The sequence below is a fragment of the Sycon ciliatum genome, chromosome 10 (genome assembly GCF_964019385.1).
Source record: "Sycon ciliatum chromosome 10, ocSycCili1.1, whole genome shotgun sequence".
NCBI lineage: Eukaryota > Metazoa > Porifera > Calcarea > Leucosolenida > Sycettidae > Sycon > Sycon ciliatum.
The window spans coordinates 8,576,107-8,595,998 of NC_088652.1; the positions used below are offsets into that span (position 1 = coordinate 8,576,107).

A 19,892-nucleotide genomic window follows, 5' to 3' on the forward strand; every position below is an offset into this window, starting at 1 on the left:
CTCTCGATCTTGGATTGTCTGTGGTCCGATCCAGATTCAAGTTGATAGGCACCATAAAGTAGTGATTGCAGTAATCTGCAGCGGTGATGGGGATTTGCGTTCCATACGTCTTGCCGAAAAAGTCTTGAACCAGATTATAGCCACGCAGGTAGGAGGATTTGTTGTAATCGTAGAAGTATTGCCCTTCAGTATTACGACTCACATCCCACTGGAACTTGAGCGGGTTGTCAAAGAGCGTCTCGTCGTTGACAGTGACACGAAGTTGACTGAGATTTGCATGAATCATGGCCAGTCTGTTCGAAGAATGCGATGCTTGACCTCCAGCCAATGCTGGCTGGGTACCATGAGTCAAATCTGTGAAGAACAGGATCATCCTGCGTGGAATGTCCGCATTGTGAAGCAGTTCCAGTGTACCAGCATCATCTGAAATGCTCTTTTGTATGAGGCGAGGGCACCACGTGTGGAAATAGAGTTGTTTGGGAAGGCGTACACGATCGGTGAGATTGGGTTCCATGCGATAGGTAGTGTACACAAAGTCCAATTGGAGTAGATCGATCTCAATATCACCGACACTCAGCGCACTGTTGGCACCACCGCCTTGATCGCTAAGTATGATGTATCTGGAAAGCTCGGATTGTGGCAGATCAAAGCGAAGCTTCACCTGTGTACCCGGGGGTAACCAAGCATCGTCCTGATTGAAAAATGGTAGGAAGGGTCTCAGCTTGTACTGAAACCGTCCAACAGCTGCACGAAGTGCATTTTCCTGAACCGTGTTGGAGAAGCCTTCGTTGGTGACAAGCTCGACGGTGGGTGCACGCCTGAGTGTGAAATCATCGACGAAATCCGGTGCTTGTGCTGCATTAGCGTTTGCAGCGTTTGTTTCGAAGGCATAGCCATGCTTACGCTTCACACCAAGTTGATAGGGCGATAAATCCACACCTCTCAATGCTCTTTGCGGATCCAGTTTCTGTAGACCGTAGAGATCCGAGTCCACGTATTGAAGGCGTTCGCTGCTGCTTTCCATTAGACTGAGGATGTGCTGAACCATCTGCATGTCGGCAACTTTACTCGATTGCGTGACCTCTGTTCCGTTGATCTCCACTCGAATGTTCTTGAACCACGAAAAGGCTGGTGACGTGGTGCACACCCATCGCGTGTAGTCTCCAGGTTGATTATCGAGATTGTTTTTGACACTATAGCGCATTTTCACGATGAAATAGCTCTCCCCGAGAGCAATGAAATTCGGTGACGAGATGTCCAGTTCATTGTTCAGGGATGGTGGTGATCGATCTGCTGTGGAAAAGAGTCGTACTCCGCGTCTACCCTCAAGCAATGAGAGTTTCTTCTCCGTCCTGTCGAGGATGTTCTTCTGAACGATCTTCGTGTTGGTCAGGAGTCCCGTGAAGGACTCCGGAGCTTGTGGTGAGTATATCTCCTGTGCCATTCTTGCGAGTCACATTATAATAGGGGTGAATTTTTTTCAAAGATCCAATATCCAGTGTCTTGCGAAAGTCGTTCATCATCGCTATCAATCGTTGATGCTCCTCGTTAGTGAGCTTCCCATCTTCCAGAGTAATGCCCAATTCCAACATGAACGAGTCTTCAGCTCTCTCCATCTGCTGCAGTTGTTCAATACACTTGACAAGCTGACGTTTGGTGTCGAGAACGTGTTTACCAATGCATGCCATGATCACACCTATGATCGTGCTACTGATGGCGATGATTCGAATGCGATGTTCTCCAGATACGACACCACTCCCTTGAAGGATATTGAGAATGGTTTGAATGAGTATGAGAAAGGACAAGATTGCAGTGTTGTAAATTACGTACTTCTCCCGGCAACGCACCTTTTCGCTCTCCAATTTCTTTCGTTTTGCTATATCCTCCACCATGTCACGTACGTGACGGACACGAACATCTGGAAGATCCATCTAAGTAGTTGTGTTGGTGATCCGAAGATCAAGGTAGACGGGATATCCGGAAGTGATGTGTTCACCGGTGTTGAATTTCAACCAGAACGAAATGCTAGTCACGTTTTCGTGTGGAAGCAGCAATCGTTTGTCTTCTTTCCCGAACACGTAGTTATTCAAACCGTTGAGGGTTTGAATAAGAAAAGTCTTCAGCACCCTCGAATCAGTATTGTCTTCGTACTCCACAGCAGGTCCAATGAGGTCGGTGTAGAGCAGGACAAGTCTTCTGCCTTTTGTCAGATCCACAGCGAACGGGAACGTGTGAGATCCCTCGATCGTGTATGGCTTGAGAATAGTGCCCACACCCAGCACCAATCCGGGTGAGTCCTTCTTCAACAAGCACCGTTTATTCCTGGGTACCGAGACACTTATGCGGCTGGTGTGACGAGAGTAGGAAAACACAATGTCTCCGTGTCCCGCTCGTTTCAGAGTGGCATTGATAATAGACGCCAAATCGTCTACATCGCTGTATGTTCCCGTCTTGATGGAAAGTCTATCCTCTTCTTCTTCTTCTTCTTCTTCTTCTACACCATGTACCACATAGAGTTTGTTCGTTGCCTCGTCTATGTTCTCAAAGTGTACTTCAAACTGAGCCGATTCAACATGCAGGACTTTATCGCGCGTATCGAGGCCCTTCACATTTAGAGTAAAGTTCGGTTTGTGCAATCCCCTGCTCACTCCCGACGTGTTGTTCGCCACTGTCAATATCACAGACATTCTGGTGATGTGATGATGATTACTATAGATAGGTTTTATTTTTCATCTCAAGAATGTAGTGTAGCATGTGTGCTATATATGTGTGCTAGATATTGTAGTGTGTCATGAGTTCTGTGTGTATGCGCTGGATTGTATGAGAAGATAAACTCTCTGCAAAGTGCAAATGACAGAACAACTTTGATGAAGTGCCGTTGAAGAATTGAGTACCACCAATGCTATAATTGCAATCTTCGATTCCATTGGTCCTGGAAAATGGGTCAGTGGCTAAGTTGGAATGTATCAAAAAGGAGTTTACGTATAGAGTGAATAGGCCTTCTGAATTCCGAGCGTAACTTATGACACACTTTGTACCCAAGAGATCCGTCATGCTCGACACAGGCTTATCCAAAGCCGCCGATAATTGGCTGACTAAAGACGAAACGGGTAGGTTGAATGATGAATGGCCGGAACCCGTGAAGTAGTTGCCACTTATGTGGGTGGCAGTGAACAACACGTACAAACTATCCAAGCTGAAATTTCCGACAGTATCGATGTCGAATGCCTTCAATGCCATGTTTCTAGGGTCAGGTGCGTCCACTTGAATTACTTGGAACATTGCAAAAGACATGTTGTCGTGAAACAGATTGACGAATCGTTCTCTAATGGAAACTTGCTGGTGATGTGTAATGTTGAGGTAGAAGTGATCGTCTCGGAACATGTCTATGTTGTTCACGTTGATTCTCTTGTCCTTCATGTCAACGAGATTTATCCCTCTGTATCTGTTTCTGCTCACCCTGGTGACGGATTCAAATCTGCTAGGATGAGAGTATATGTAGAGGTAGGCGTTTCTCCGAATGTGAGGTAGTAGATGAAACGGATCGGATAGGTTCTGATTTGATTGCGGACCCATGGGGCCTCTGGTTCCTGGAGGACCTATGGGGCCGACGATTCCTTGGGGGCCCACAGGACCTCTGTTTCCTGGAGGACCGGTTGCACCGATGGTTCCTTGGGGACCCACGGGACCTGTGGTTCCTTGATCACCTTGCACACCACGTTCACCTTGTGGGCCGTCTTGTCCATCTTCTCCTCTAGGCCCAATCTCGCCTTCAGGACCGACCAATCCACGTTCTCCACGTGGTCCAACTTCACCTCTGGGACCTTCTGGACCAGGTATTCCTTGATCACCTTTTTGACCGCGTTCACCCCCTTGCCCATCAGCTCCTCTAGGTCCAGTCTCGCCTTCAGGACCGATCAATCCGCGTTCTCCATGTGGACCAGCTTCACCTCTTGATCCATGAAGCCGACCGAAAGCCATCCATTTCGAGCTGAATTTCTTGTACACGATCAGCGTGGTTGCATCGAGGTAGAAGTCACCATTTCTCCCTACCGAGTTCAGTGGCATGCCACCTCCACTAAGCCATCCCAATCCCCGATCACCACGAGGTCCTTTCATCTTGCGCACAGCGTCGATGTCGTGTTGCAATCTCGATGAGGATTGACGGATTTCATTCTTGACCCAACCGGCAGGGACAGCACATGTCAAAGAACTATCATCGTACGCCAAATTACAGATGGAATGCTCGTTCATGTCGAGGTTAGCATCCATGGACACGGATCCATCTGTTTTCACGTGCAGCTCATCAGCTGCTATGGCTTGATCTGTGTAGCGCGTAGATCTGCTTTCCACATCTTCCACTTTACTCTCATCGGCTTTCTCCTCTTTCAGTTTCTCCACATCATGAACCAAGGTGTTTTCGGTGTCATCGTTCCCCACAACCGATTGCATCTCGATAATGTCATTCCGCATGCTTTGCATGTGTTTGAGGGAGGCCTCATCACCATCACTCCTATGGAAATGCGTAGCCCAGTACGCCATCTTCACACACACACACACACACACACTGTACTAATTATGATAGGAAATATTTTCTTTCTCAAATAAATCTTTATGATGCTCATAAGAACAGGTAAACAACAGGCAATGCACAACAAACAAGGGCCACAGTCATCGTGTTGATGAGTCGAACGTTCATCCTCCTTCTCGATTGATCATGAATGTGTTTCATGAGGAAATCTCGTGCTAACAACACCTTCGCACGATCGCCTTTCCGTGCCAGCATGTCCAACAGAGTGACTGAATATGCCAAGGTCATCTCCAGGGCAACGACATCGTTTGATGCATGACTCCATAAACCTTCCATGATGCCGCATATGCAACTTTCAAGTCGTTCAGCTTGTTCACGATCACCATCACCAACAGTAAAGCTCGCAGCATACCTGAGAATGTCAGGTCTCTTCATAGTGATATATTTAGCAGATGTCCACGCGTGAAATAATGTCGAATCACGAACGAACAAATGGTCAATGGCAAAGGCATGACGAGTCTCCGAACATTCACCTTCATCCTTTGCGTATGATGCAAGAAGATGGTCAGCAACTCGTACTAGCAGATGACACACCTGACATTCATGAGTCTTGTTATCAACCGCTCCGTTAAGACTCTTTGCAACGTGAAACCATCTCTCGTAAAGGGAATTCATTTCCTAGTTTGTGAAGACACGAGGCAACTGATCAGTACTGTATCGGGTTAAGGAATGACTCGACTGCATGCCAAGCATGCGTATTTATACAAGTCAGAATGGGTTGGGTTGAAAATGCAAAGTTGTCAACCAATCACCATCAAGCCCGCCAAAAACAGATGATGGAACCTTGATATGATTAATCTTGTCATGAATGACGCATTCCTTGATGGTGTTCACATGAGATCACCCTGGTTCATCTTTCCCAATTCCATTCTTTTCACATCCTGCAACCCATTCTCCACTAGTAGCAGTGGGAATACTAGAGTCCGAAGAGGCAAGGCAGCACTCTTCCGTGGACGTACTACTCGACACAACGCCACCCATACTTGTTCTTTAGAATTTTTTTTTTTTTTTTTTTTAATGAGTATCATGAGGTATTGCCGTAGAAAGTAGTATAGGATAGAATAAGAATGAATGATCAGCTGTGTGATAAAGAAGGCAGTTCATTAAAGACTTATTGGAAGGTCTCTACCAGCTGATCGTCTTGTTGGACGACTACACTGCATAATGATGTGAAGCTCTCAGTCAGCTGTTTCAGTTCCGTGATAGAAAGTGTCATGTGTGCGTCCAGAGCACGATGAAAACATCTGGGTTCCACGTTGATGCAGATGATTGGAGCAACAGCAAGACGTACCTTCATCACTTGCTCGTCAGTGTCGAGGGAGACTGCCCCGGGGTAGATGAATACATCTTGTTCCACATCCAGTTCAAACGAGCTGGTCGGGACTAGCTTGTTTTCACCGTTGATGTACACCCGACATTGACCGTCGGACGAACGTGATGTATAGAAGTTGGTTTTGATCTTCTCCACACGTCCGCTTCGAAGAGTGTCACGGAGCGATGGACAAGTCTTGATCAAGTTCGTAATGATGAACTCAGTGGACTCGTTCAGTTCAATGTAAACTTGTCCTTGAGCATCTTTGCGAGCTGTTGCCGTACTACCACAGGCTGGCAGAGCTCCCGAAGGGAAGTACATCTTATATCCAGGCTTGTAGAAGGATTTACCCGATAACTTGTAGGACAGCTGCATGTCCTCCTGAAACCCATCCACCACAATCTCTTTGTGGAGCTTGGTAGGAGCAGGTGATGCATAGCGACGCTTAGCCGGTACTGGCTTCGAAGAGAGCACAACTCGAGGAGGGTCAGCAGGAAGAGCGGAATTCTTCCTCATCCTTCGCTCGCATAGGGAAGCCATCTTCTAGGAAGTGAATTCAGGACAACTCGTCAGCACTGTACTCGATGAATGAATGACTCAACTGCAGGACAATCATTCGTATTTATACGAGTCAGAGAGGGAGGCGGATTGAAATGATAAGATATGTGTCAACCAATCAAGCCCGCCAAAAACATTTGACCAATCAGCATCAAGCCCGCCAAAAACATTTCACCAATCAGCATTAAGCCCGCCAAAACATTTGACCAATCAGCATCGTGCCCGCCAAAATCATAACTCATCATACAGATTCCTTACATGATACCGCCGCCTTAGCGAATTGATACGGTATGGAAAGAAGATCGCAGTCAAACGTGTGCATGTTCTGGATCACGTGATCAAGTGAATTGATCTGAAAAACGAAAGAATTGACCAATCAGGAACGGAGAAGTCCAATTCCCGGAATTCCTTACATGTAAAACATCCACCGATCGTGCAGTTCACTGTGATGTCATTGCACAGTGTATGTGATGCGCGCGGGTGAGTTTGTGTGGTCCATTGTGTATCCTATAAAGGTCATCGCGGCGTGAACTTTGACCTCGAGGTGAAGTAGTCTCAACCGGCAGTTTCATTATCGACTCCTTCTTGCAGTGTGAAGAAGCTAAAATGGCGTGGACATTTTCTGAGACGTGCAGAGCAGAGAAATGGTATTTATTTTCATGCGATAATGAAGAGTTCTCAATCCGTCGCCTCAGTGCTAGCAAGACAACCAGGGATCTTGACCCGATGATAGCACATCCCAGAAGATTCGATATGTCACCACTCACTGCTGCTGAGTATATTATCTGCAGGGTCACCAGTCTGATCTTGAATGTGAAGAATAGGAAACAGCACCTTCCTAAAATCGTCATCGGTGGTGTGGAGGACTACGGAACTATTAGTGAGACTGATGATGGTGTCATACTGCGAAGGTGGACTGATGGTAGACACTCATTCTACAAGCTTAGTGACATGCGTGACGAACCGTGCTCTCAACACATCATCGACCTCTTCGCTGATGCAACCTATTTGGATTCCAGCGACGTAATGCAACTTGTCAAGGAGGTGAACGAGAATGAAGTCTCTCGAGTTGATCGTGTGCGTGTACGACGTAGTACCAAGGCCGTTCAACTCCGTGCCGTTGCAACAAGAGTAACGCGGATTCGTGTGCGAGTTGGTACGATCGACATCGGCGACGATGGATTCATCTCCAAATTACCCGAGTCGACTGTTGACACGATGGCGGTGCAAAGGAGGTCGTCGACTGACAGTTCCATTGCTGACTGGGTGGAACCATTGGTGCACATCAGAGCGTCCGACAACTCCACCTCGTACTGCGTGTCACGGAAGAGATCATGGGTGAATCCATCCTCACACGTATTCGAAGAGTAAACTTTGTGGTCTCTCATCCAATACCAGCTTGATGAAATCAGGACAACAAGAACTGAATTGTACTACCTTTCTCCTCCACTCCATTGCGATATTCACTGTTCGTTCCATTATTCTTTGTAATGACATGAAAAAAAAGGAGTACAAAATAACAGTCGCAACATTATTTTTATACGCAAAAAAAAGGGGCCAAAAATAATTTTCACAAAAAAAAAAAAAAAAAAAAAAAAATGGGGTCCTAAGACCCAAACCAACATTTTTTTAATCCGCAAAAAAACCGGGCCAAAAATAATTTTCAACGCAAAAATGGGGTACTATTAGTACCCCATTTTCATGTACCTGACATGAGACAAAAACCTCACATAGCTAACTACTTACGACTATTGTCTCCTCGTCGACTGTTTAAATTCTTGTTGTGTGTATATAAATTTTGTTCGCCTTCCTCTCTAAACCGGCGACTGAACCACCGGCTAATTCAAGACCTGAATTATGTTTTAAAGTGCATAGGCCAGACCGTCCGTGGTCGTGAGAATGCAGACTTTCTACAGAACTGCCTTACGTGCTGCGTTGCGCCCCGCTCCACCAAGAAGCGGGTGCAGAGAGTTTAAGCCAAGAAGCCATGGAGAATCGAACGCGCCTTTATCTAGGACGAACTGGAGAGGACCACCGCTGACTTGGAACACTTTCTCCTCAAATACCGCCGTGTTCTTCACGAAGTCAATCTGAGCATCAGCGTGCTGGACCGCTTGAGGTTCACCAAGCTCCTCAAGATTACAACGCCGGATCAAAAGTAAGTTTGACGATGCAATCAGCAGGGAGGTGCGCTATAAGAAGGGCTCAAACGAATTAAAACACGCCCATCTACTCAACTTGGAGTGGTGATAATGCAGCAAAGTGATTACAATGACAAGATGAATGCTATTCTGGCCGATGCATCGAAGTTTCAACACCTGGGACCAACCGAAACGCATGACCGCACTTCCCTTGATGAACGCGCCTTGCAGGCATACCTATTGCGATACAAGAAGGCTGGAAAATACTCAATATAGATTACGACCCGGATCCGACCCCTTGGCTCGTGCCGACCTGTCCTCTACGGCGTGCCGAAAGTACATAAGAAAGACTTGCCCGTTAGACCTACCCTGTCGATGATCAATGCTACCCAACACGAAATGGCCAAGTGGCTAGCCGAATTGCTAAAGCCAGTCCTGAACAAATATTCTGCCTGCACAACCAGGGATACCTTCGAGTTGTTGTTTCAAATCTTTATTCTCACGATAGCCAGTGGCCAATATGAGATAATAGTGTAAGAAAGGAGAAAGAGTGAGGAAGAATTGGGTGGGCAGGGCCTAGGGCACGGCTGTTCACGTGCAGGCACTTATAAATATTGCGTCGTTCGGTGCGATTTGTGTAACATTGTGCTAATAGTACAAATACGCAATGATTTTGCGTTGTTGGAAGAAACTCATATCGATCCTCCCGTGGTTCCACGATTTGGGACGCGAAACCAAGAGAAAAGGTTTGAACGCGCTTGAGCGAGATACTCGACTTTGCTGCAATTTGAGAGAGAAAGAGGGCCAAGTTAGCTGTCTTTCCGCTTCAAACTTGCTCGAACTAATCCTGGCAGTCTGGAGGTTGATCTCGCCAGTGATTGTCAGCCTCTGCTTGGCGTGCTCGCGTGTACAACATTCAAGTTAGACATTTCGTAATCGTTCAACGCACAATAGGGTAGATATCACAATTTCAAGCTCACTTGGCCGGCTGATGTCTTCTTTTACAATATCCCACATGCCGACTAAGCAATTTACAGCAGGAAGCAGCCTTCTACACTCAACAGCAACTAAAGGGTCACACCATTTGTCTTCCAAATCAAGAGAAAACCGGCTCCGGACTCGTCGCGCGTATTTAGAAGTTCACCCGCATAATCTAATGACACTTGGGAAAGACATCCAGAGTATAGTCGTCTACCTGGGAAACTATCGATCTAAGCTGGGAAAAAATCGGGAAGGGCTTCTCGGAGCCGAGTTTGTCAGCGATGACACAAGGAGTATTCCAGAACGAAGCCAAAGTCGCACGACACAGAACAAATGTTTCTTGAAGAAAAGGCAGTCATGTGAGGTACGAGCGGAAAGCTTGAAACAAGACGCAGATGATCAGCGTGGTCCCCGGGCTGTCCGGGCTGAATAGTCTCCAAAATCCAGGGGAAACCATGGCCTACTCGTGTTCTGACGATTTGAAAATTCAAATTTTCTTGCCGTTGAAGCCCAATCGAGACTTTCGGCGGCCATATTGTTAAGTGGCGTGAAATCGTACAAAAAACAGCCGTGAGGGGTTAATGACTACTTAAGTGTACGGGCAGGGGTGGTCGCTACACGAGCATGCAGAGTTGTGTACTTAAGTGTACGGGCAGGGGTGGTCACTACACAAGCATACAGAGTTGCGCAACAGCAGGGATATCTCGGATTTGAAGGGAGTACGAGAAGGGATTTCGCGAAGCCGGGCGGGCAAGCAATTAAAGTAATGAAGGGCCTTGTACGTTGTTCAAATCTTTATTCTCACGATAGCCACTGGCCAATAAGAGATAATAGTGTAAGAAAGGAGAAAGAGTGAGGAAGAATTGGGTGGGCAGGGCGTAGGGGTTAATGACTACTTTTAAGTGTACGGGCAGGGGTGGTCGCCACACGAGCATACAGAGTTGTGTACTTAAGTGTACGGGCAGGGGTGGTCGCTACACGAGCATACAGAGTTGTGCAACAGCAGGGATATCTCGGATTTGAAGGGAGTACGAGAAGGGATTTCGCGAAGCTGGGCGGGCAAGCAATTAAAGTAATGAAGGGCCTTGTACAGGGGAGAATGGAGACAGCGGTCAGTCCGCGGAGTTGGCAAGTGCCAAGTACGAGAGCGACGTAAATTATACAAACGTTGCTAGCAGTATGCAGCGAGAGTATATGTGGTGGGGCATAATTATGGCGAAGAGAATGCGTGAAGAGTATATGTTTAACTTTAAAGCGTGAAAATAATGTTGGCCATTTGATGCGATGCAAAAGGTGGGAGTGTTGGTGTTGTTGTTGTTTATTTTACTTTACCAAATGAACGCAGAGATGCCTTCGCACCTGTCCATAGGACAGGTTCCCACAGAATGATGAAGGGATGATATGCAAGGGAAAACATGAAATGATAATAATATAAGACGGAAAGGACCAAAAGAAGAAAAAGAAAAAAATCATATGAAGACAATTTCACGGAGTCAGAAATAGAAAGGCAATAATTTCATGGAGTCAAAGAATAGAAAGACAATTTCATGGAGTCAGGAATACGTGGTTTATTTTTTAGACATGCATGCACAAATGATTGATAGATGAGAAGGTTGGAATTTATTATATTATTATTATTATTATTATTTCACTTCCCCGACTGATCCTTTGAACTTGAAGTTCTCCCATCCTTTCCAAAATTATTATTATTATTATTATTATTATTATAGGCTTTTCCGCGTTGGCATCGCCAAGCAAGCTTGGCTAGCCTTCGCATAAGCTGCTCCATAATGATGAGACGAAACAATGAATGTATGTATACACGATCTAGGACAGAACCAAGGTTGAGGATATGTTTGAAGAAAGCTGCAAGTTGTGTTGAGGAACACAAAGTTGCAAACTCTACGAAAGTAAACTGCAAGAAATGTTTTGGGGTTGATCTCATGATTATTGTAGTCACAGGTTGTGTTAGTAGCATTCAAGGTTGTGTTTTCACAGGTATATTGTTTACATTCCTATTCTTTTACAGGATAATATTTTCACAAAATATGTTAGTCAATGAGTTATGTTATGGTACACCGTACGGCCATGCAGCTGCCACAGGTGGAAGCAGTATTAGGCTTTGATGTATGCTTTTATCACATTGCTGCATAGGTCTTTCCAGTCTTGTCGTGACTGGGAGATGGCATGGAGGTTCTCAAGTTCCTCGCGTTTCTTGAGCGACCCCCCGATACGCTGCAGGTCCTGGTGCAGACTCAGTGGCAGAGTGGTACGTGGCCGGCCCCGCCAGGTGGCAGCGGAACTTGGGTTTTCGAAGTATGCTGCCATCATAACGCGTGCTGGTACATCGTCGTTTAGTCTCAGGACATGGCCAAAGAGCCGCCACCTCGCTCTCACAACGGTTTCCCCAAGGGGCTGGGAGTTGGTGCGTTTATACAGCTCGCTATTTTTGATGACTTGAGGGTACTTGATCCCGACGACTGTTCTCAATTGACGTCTGTGGAATGCTTCCAATCGCTTGATGACATTGCTTGGGACTCCCCATGTTGAGCAATTGTACAGAAGTATTGGTGTGATAAATGCATTGTATAGCTTGACACGTCTGTTCTCTCTCACCTGCGAGCCTCTCACCCACAGTGCCCAAAGCCGTTGAAACGCACCTGTGGCCAGCTGCATACGCCGAGATACATCTTCCCTGTCACCCAGTAGCGATCCCAGCTTCCGGGTCAGCCTCCATTCTTCTGCAATGCAGTCGCTGAACCTCTCGATATGGGTGAATTCTGTCTTGGCGGAGTTAACTGTCAAATCCCATTGCTTTAAGGTGTCCCCAATAACAGGGAGGCATGATTGGAGGTCAGCTCCCCTAGATGACAGAAAGTCAACATCATCAGCATATGATGTGTCAGTTGGGAGGTGCAGGTCGATGTCGAGTTGTGGCCGGATCGGTAAGATATTTCGCACGTCCCGCAGGGCCGCTTCTAGATACACGATGAATAGCACAGGAGATAATGAGTCCCCCTGTGGGGTGCCTCTGTCGGTTTTGAACTTAATGCCATCCGTTCCCGGCAATCGAACCTGCAAGGTTTTGTGCTGCAGAAGATATGAAGAAGGGCTGAGGCTTCCTGCAGCTTCATCTGTGAAAAGAATACGGGTGGACACACCCATTCCCATAGCGCTGCATATCACATCCGAACCAGTTCCGTTATTTTACAACGTTTCGGCACTTGGCCATCATCAGGTAATAACAATGAATACCGTGGAAGCCACACAAGAGCAGTATATACGCAGCGTGTAGCGCCAAAAAAGATGCGAATTATGTCACCTAGTATGACAGAGAGAGAGAAAAAGGCGCAACTAGCACATCACGGAGGAGAAGCAGCAAAAGGTAGCGCGCATTGTGCTCTGTGAATGGCGTTGCACAGAGTGTAGCGCCAAAAAATAAAATGATGCGAGTTATGTCACCTCTATACAGAGGGGGGGGGGAGAGAGAAGGTGCAACTGTGCACATCACGGAGAAGAAGAGCGCGCCGTTGTGCTCTACGAAGTGAGGGTACATGCCAAATAATTATGGTGTTAATTCTAGCACAGGATCTAGGAGGGGAGCACGGAGCCCCATGAGTCAATGCACTATGAGGTTAAAACTTCCATGCCAAACTGTTACCACCAGGGACGCGACGAGGCATCAGGAATAGAATGGTTTTGAGTGACCCGCCTCATATTATAATTATTCAGTGATATTGAAGTAGCAGCAGGGGAAGCTGAGAAAATTCACAACAAATCCCATCCGGTGCTTATGTTCACATGGGGCTTGGCATCACGAATCTCAATTGCCTCGCGCAGTTTTCGACGGGCTCGATCAGGCTCTCTTCCTATTACTTCAACTGCAGAGAATGCACTTTGCCCATAGTTAAGCTTACATCCAGGGTGAGTGGTGCGAAAATGTTGGCCCCATGGCTTGTCGAGTTCCTGGCGTCTCGCCTCACCATTATGTTCTTCCAGGCGAGTTTCCAGAAGATATGAAATCAGTGTAACGTCGTCGTTGTCAAGGAATGACGCAAGAACATTGATCAGTTTCGGACGCGAGATGGTATCGAATGCTTTCGACATGTCGATACCGATAATGTCATACTTCTGTTGTAGGCGTTGGCATCGGGCTATAGCCCAACGGTAAGACCATATTACGTCCGAGGTGCTTCTGTTAGGCCTGAAACCGCTCTGGGTGGGAGATAAGTATTTATGTATTTTTCTGCTTACGCGGGACAATGCCACAAGTGACAACACCTTGCGCAACACCGTCAACAGTACTATTGGTCGCAGGTTTGATGGGGGCCCCCTGGCCTTGCCAGGTTTTTGTAGCGGGATAAGAGTCCCGTCGCCAATACAGAGTGGCTCATTGTTGGAAATAGCGGCATTGTATATCCGAGCTAGAGCATGGTGAAGAGGGGCAGGCCCGTACTTGATAAGTTCGCCTGCCATGTTGTCTGGCCCGGTCGCACGGCCGTTGTTAAGGCGCCTTGCTGCTGATGTGATTTCCTGCTGTGTGATTTCTTTTGCAAATTTTTCTGTATTTTTTGTTTGGATGGTAGTGTTAGGCTGAGTGAACATTTCTTGGAAATGACTCGTGATTCCGCCAACTATGTCTTGAGGGTTCAAAAGCCGTCGTCCTTTGGCATCATTTATCGTGATGGGTTGTTGTTTCTTTCGTTGGAGCAGGTGCACAGCTTTGAACATGCGCGCGTCATCTTTCTGGTTCTCAATTTCCGCCACCTTACCGTCCAATAATCTGCTTGCATTGTCTCTGGCTTGCCTGCGAACTTGATGAGATAGCTGGTTTTTGTGGAGTTTCAGACGTGCTGCTACTGCTGCATCAGGGGTATTCATCAGTTGAAGCCGGATTTTCCGCTTTTCTTGAACCATAGCCGTCAGCTGTGGGTCAGGTATCCATTTTCCTTTTGGCGGTCTTGTTGATGCTCCCAGGGTAGCGCTGGCCACTTCCATCACAGTCGTATGTACCTGATCCCATAGCTCCTGAGGGGCTAGCTTTGTTTCTGGCTTGCAGCTGCAGTGTTGGGTAATATCATTTTCCAGAGCGGACTGATATTCCTTCCGTATGCGTGGATCGGACAGCCTATCCACAGCAATTTTCATGCCTACTCGCTGTTTCTTAGCGTGCTCTATTGGGCCCCACACACCACGCAACCGGTCCAGCTTCATTCGTGCCACAAGCAATCGGTGGTCCGAGTCCAGCAGGGTTCCAGCGTAAGATCTGGCATCTGTGAAGAGCTGGCGCTGACGAGTGGAACACAAGATATAGTCTATTTGATTATAGATGGGAATGGGGGCTCCGCCACTTGAATTATTCTTTTTATTATTTCTCCATCCTGTCCATGTTGTGCAGTGCCGTGCTGGGTGCTGAAAAGCTGTGCTGCAGGCGAATAGGGAAGCTGAGTCACAATAGTCAGCAAGGACCTCGCCAGAGTAATTCTGTCGTCCTCTTCCGTATCGCCCAATGCATTGATGGAGTGATTTATTTTGTGTTCCGAGCTTGGCATTGAAGTCACCGAGTACGAGGACGATAGATGAAGATTTTACCTTGGCAACTGCAGCGTTGAGTGAGGAGTAGAAGTCGTCTAGGCAGTCTTGGTCCTGCGCAACTCTAGTCAACGTCGGCGCGTACACGCTGACGAGCGACAATAGTTTATTTTTTGACAGTCGAATTTGCAGAACGGCAACTCTATCCGACTCGCTCCAGATTCGATACACTCTATCGAGGAGCGAGTGGTGTATAGCAAAGCCGTTTCCATAATGTCGGCAAGTCGAGGAGAGGCACACAATCCTGTAGTCGCCGTGAACTCCGTCGTAGCCGTCTTGAATTTTCGTTTCTTGCAGAGAACAAATTTGAATTTTATAGCAACGCAGGTCCTCGGCCAGCAGTTGCTTTTTCGTGTTGGACGATAGACCACGAACATTGAACGAACTTACACTAAAAAAAGTGTTGGAATTTATGGCAGATAATAAAGGTATAACGAGGATATTCACAAGGTAAGTATATCAATGGCAGAAAGAGCTTTTTGGAAGGGACCAGGGACACCTATCACTCTAAAATCAGAGGGGAGAGCGTTCCAGAGAATGCTTCCCCGAAACATCATGGTCGATCGTCCCGCAGGCCCACGAAGAAAGGGAACTTGAAGCAAGTTCGACACTTGTCCCCGTGTGGTGCGCTGATCCTCCGGAACAGTCCCTGGGGCCGTTCGGGTGAATAATTGGTGAAGAAGGGGGCTACAGGAGGAGTAAATGCATGAATGAACAAATACGACAATTTTTGTGTGTATATGTATGTGGTAGACTAACAATGCGAGTTCGTGAATAATGTAAGGGAATTTGGTCAGCAGTAGGCAGGGAACTCTGGATCGCTGTTCCTGTGCTCTTTCGATGTAGTCAGCCTCTTTACAAACGTGCCTCTCAAGGAAACAAAAGATATCTGCATACATTCGCTATACCATGATGATGAAATATCAGCCCCGCAAATACCCCAAGATCTTATCAAGAAGCTGCTTTCCAAAGCCACATCAGACGTGCAGTTCAGTTTTAATGATAATATGTACGCACAGAGGGACGGAGTCGCCATGGGTTCACCATTGGGCCCCGTGCTAGCCAATATCTTTGTTGGATATTTTGAGAACACAATTCCAGATAGGCATTGGCTCCAATTTTATAGGCGTTATGAGGATGACACATTCGCAGCACTTCACAACCGGAAACTGGCATTGGAATTCCCTGAGCGTTCAAATAATATTCAACCAGCTCTTGAGTTTACAATGGAGGAGGAGAATAATGGAGAATTGCCGTTTCTTGATCTATTGATTAAGCATTCTTCCACAGAATTGCTCACCACTGTATATAGAAAGCCGACGTTCTCAGGTCTTTACACTCGCTGGAACTCGTTTTGTGACATTAATTTGATCAGAACATTTTAACCTTCAGAGGTGAAAACATCTGATCACCATCACAATTATCAGCTGAAATTGCTAAGCTAGAGGATATTCTGTGTTCTAACGGCTACATACCCAAAGTACTCAAGCGAGTCATGACAAGCGTTCTTGAACCTAGCCCAGATATAGCTTCTGCACAACTTGAATCTGGAACGCGTATCATCACAAAATTGCCGTGGAAAGGTCAAAATTGCAATGCCTTGTTTATCAAGAAGCTCCTGCTGGTATGGAGATAGCACATCCTCATTGACGGAAAGACGTTCCGGAGCAACTGGATAATCGTTGTGCTCCTCAAGAAGTTGGTGTTGATATTCCAGATCACACTGAACAATATACCCTGATGAGGAATCATAGACGAGCCCCATCAAGCGATGCAGCCTGCTCCACGAGCTTGAAGTCATTTTCACTTGATGCAGCTCGCTGCTTGCCGGTGCATCTTTTTGCGTTAAAAGCAGCCTCCCTTATGCATTCAGTCTGGCGTCTTTCCCAGGATGTGTTGTTCTGGTTGACTAGTTCAGCAACCTGAGCCTCTGTGATTTTCACTGACGCGTCAAGTTCCGTCTGACTCATCCTCTGGAACGACGGGATTTCCAGACCACCAAACCAGGTGGGCAGTCTCAGCATGCGTAAGTCCTTTTCGGTGAAGGCACCACGACCCGTCAGTGCTGGGAGAAACTTGAAAGCGATGATATTGTCTAAGCTCTTGACGCACTCATCCGGGAGGGGCACAGTGCGGAAAAGGTACACCCACCTACACCGTAAACCATAGGTTAGTGCTGCATAGGCAGCATGTGGTTCCGTCTTGGCAAACCAAGACAGCTTCCGCAACTCGCGCGACCAACCATCCACCCTCTTCCTCACCCAGACCAGCCACCGCCTCAGGCTCACCAACAAATGACCCGTCGTCCTGTGGTGTGCTGGAGTGTGATATTGTTAGGTACAAGTACATTATGTCATTTCTCTTAGCATGTTTCTTTTCTGTCATACTATTGAGAGTGTATGGCATACTTATTCTATGACAGTGCTCGCTTCATTGAATTTTGCTGTGTTTGAGTATGGTTTCAATTTACTTATCACATTCTTGCTTTCATGCAATTGTTTTTAGATCCTTGACTTGTGTTCTACTCCTCCTATTACGGTTTACCGCCTGGTTTGTAAGCGGCCATCACTGAACCCAAATATTCGCAAATATTTTTAGTCCCCTTTTCTCCTCTCCTTTTGTAGACGCCTGAACCATAATCAACTTGCAAGCCTTCCTACAAACGTATTTGCAAACCTACCAAAGCTTGCGGAACTGTAAGTTAACCCTCATTCCGGGTTGTTGGGTCCAAAGGGTCCCCAGGGTAGGATTTTTGAAATATTTTTACTTTGCCTCGTCACATCTCCTGGAAGTTTCTTGTATTCCTCAACAACACAATACCCTAGATAAATACTCAATCTGCGGACAGACCTGTTTCGTCTTTTGTGGACTCATGAGCGCAGCACAGAGGAAATAAGGCCAAACATGATGACAATGAAAAAATTCCAAAATCCTATTTTAATTAAACCAGGCCATACGTACCCTGTCATAGTGCTTAAACTGACAAGTCAGTGAGCTCTGCATAACACAAACGCCAAAAGTGCTGCCCCACACAAGAGTGCGCAACTGCTAGAAGAGCAGGAGCGAAATCCTCAAACAATCAGTCTGTGAGTGTGCGAGTGGATGCAGTTTTTGGTGCTCCGGAATCATTCAATCCTGTGTGTATGTGTACCTGTTAGAAATGTCTCGAGTATGTTCCATACAGCTGAGTGGCAACCTTCCCTCGAAGGACCATGCCTTTTTTATTAGACTGTTGCTTTCCTCTGGTGTCAAACCAGACGAGAGAGCTTGGAAGCTCAGGGCCCTACGCTATCCTTTTTTTGCTTTGATGACCTAGACAAAAAAAGCATAGGGATGTTATAAATTCTTTAAAAATTCCTTTTTTTCAAGACATAACCTGGGATTCGAACCCGCACTATCGCGCCCTGCATGCATCCCCCGGTCTTTAAAAAAATCCTTTTTTTTAAAGACATAACCTGGAATTCGAACCCGCACTATCGCGCCCTACATGAATTCCCCCATACACTTCGCATTCATACCCATTCTTCCAAGTTGCTTCACGTTATGATCTTGCATTTGAAAGCCCTATTAATTTTGAATATGCATTGTGGCCAGCCGTCTTTGATGGTACGGTACGGTAGGGATAGGTACGGGACAGGTACGATCGAGGGTAATACGACACCGTCTCCCGTACCGTACCATCAAACACAGCTGGCCACATACAGCTGCCCGCAATATTCAAATAGGGCTTTCAAACGCAAGATCATAACGTGAAGCAACTTGGAAGAATGGGTATGAATGCGAAGTGTATGGGGGAATGGATGTAGGGCGATAGTGCGGGTTCGAATCCCAGGATATGCCTGAAAAATAGGAGAATTGAAAAATTTATAACATCCCTATGATTTTTTGCCGTCAGATACGGGATAGCGCCAGGCGTGACACAGACAAACAAACAAACAAACAAAGACACAAACAAATACCAAATTAAAGCTGTGTGGACCCTGGCTAGCGCCAGACGTTACTGAAGTAACGTCTTCTGCATAGCTACGGGAATGAAACGAGAGAGCTTGGAAGCTCAGGGCCCTACGCTATGCTTTTTTGCTTGCTCATCATGCATGTGACCTGCCAAAGCCGTGTGAACCCTGGCTAGCGCCAAACGATACTGAAGTAACGTCTGTTGCATTACTTCGGGGTTAATATTTTTTGTTTATTTTCAATTTTTTTGTGTCACGCCCCGCGCTATCCCGTATTTGTCCCGTACCGTACCATCAAAGACAGCTGGCCACAACATTTTTTTGTTTGTTTGTGCCATCGGCATGCCTGGCGCTATCCCTGACCTGTCTCGTTTCTGCCGATCACGGGCGTTCTGGAGTCGACGGGATTTCTGTCCTGACGTTTCCTGTGAACGGTAGGCATATGCGGATAATGCCGGCAGAAAAATTGGCAAATTCGGTACTTTTTTGGTAAGTTTCATGCATGTTTGGTATGTGGATAAAGAAATAGAGCAGAATTCGAGGAATTGCCCGCCATAGGTTTGTATGGTTCTGCCAATTTCACTGCTTTTCGAGCAGAATCTGCCACCTTTTCGAGCATTATCTGCACACCCCTAGTGACCGGCGCTGACTCTGCCGATCACGGGCGTTCTGGAGTCGACGCGATGTCTGTCCTGCCGTTTCCTGTGACCGGCGCTGACTCTGCCGATCACGAATGTTCTGGAATCGACGGGATCTCTCTTCCG

General features: G+C 46.7%; 2 protein-coding genes and 1 long non-coding RNA gene across 3 annotated transcripts in view; 1 reads left to right on the top strand and 2 right to left on the bottom strand.

Annotated features, from left to right (window-relative positions):
- Positions 1 to 1,730: 1,730 nt before the first annotated feature.
- On the bottom strand, positions 1,731 to 4,823 carry LOC135826059 (uncharacterized). The gene has a single exon (XM_065338698.1). The coding sequence runs from the start codon at positions 4,540 to 4,542 to the stop codon at positions 2,773 to 2,775; it is 1,770 nt and encodes a 589-aa protein (XP_065194770.1). The 5' UTR covers positions 4,543 to 4,823; the 3' UTR covers positions 1,731 to 2,772.
- Positions 4,824 to 11,698: 6,875 nt separating this feature from the next.
- Positions 11,699 to 12,748, bottom strand: LOC135826610 (uncharacterized). Its single transcript, XM_065339215.1, has one exon. It carries the CDS (start codon positions 12,746 to 12,748, stop codon positions 11,699 to 11,701), a length of 1,050 nt encoding a protein of 349 aa, XP_065195287.1.
- A 5,051-nt stretch (positions 12,749 to 17,799) lies between these two features.
- The window catches only part of LOC135826551 (uncharacterized), a 45,282-nt gene continuing 43,189 nt past the window's right edge, over positions 17,800 to 19,892 (top strand). The window contains exon 1 of the long non-coding RNA XR_010555320.1: positions 17,800 to 17,871. This is a non-coding gene — a long non-coding RNA (uncharacterized LOC135826551). The remainder of the gene's footprint in view (positions 17,872 to 19,892) is intronic.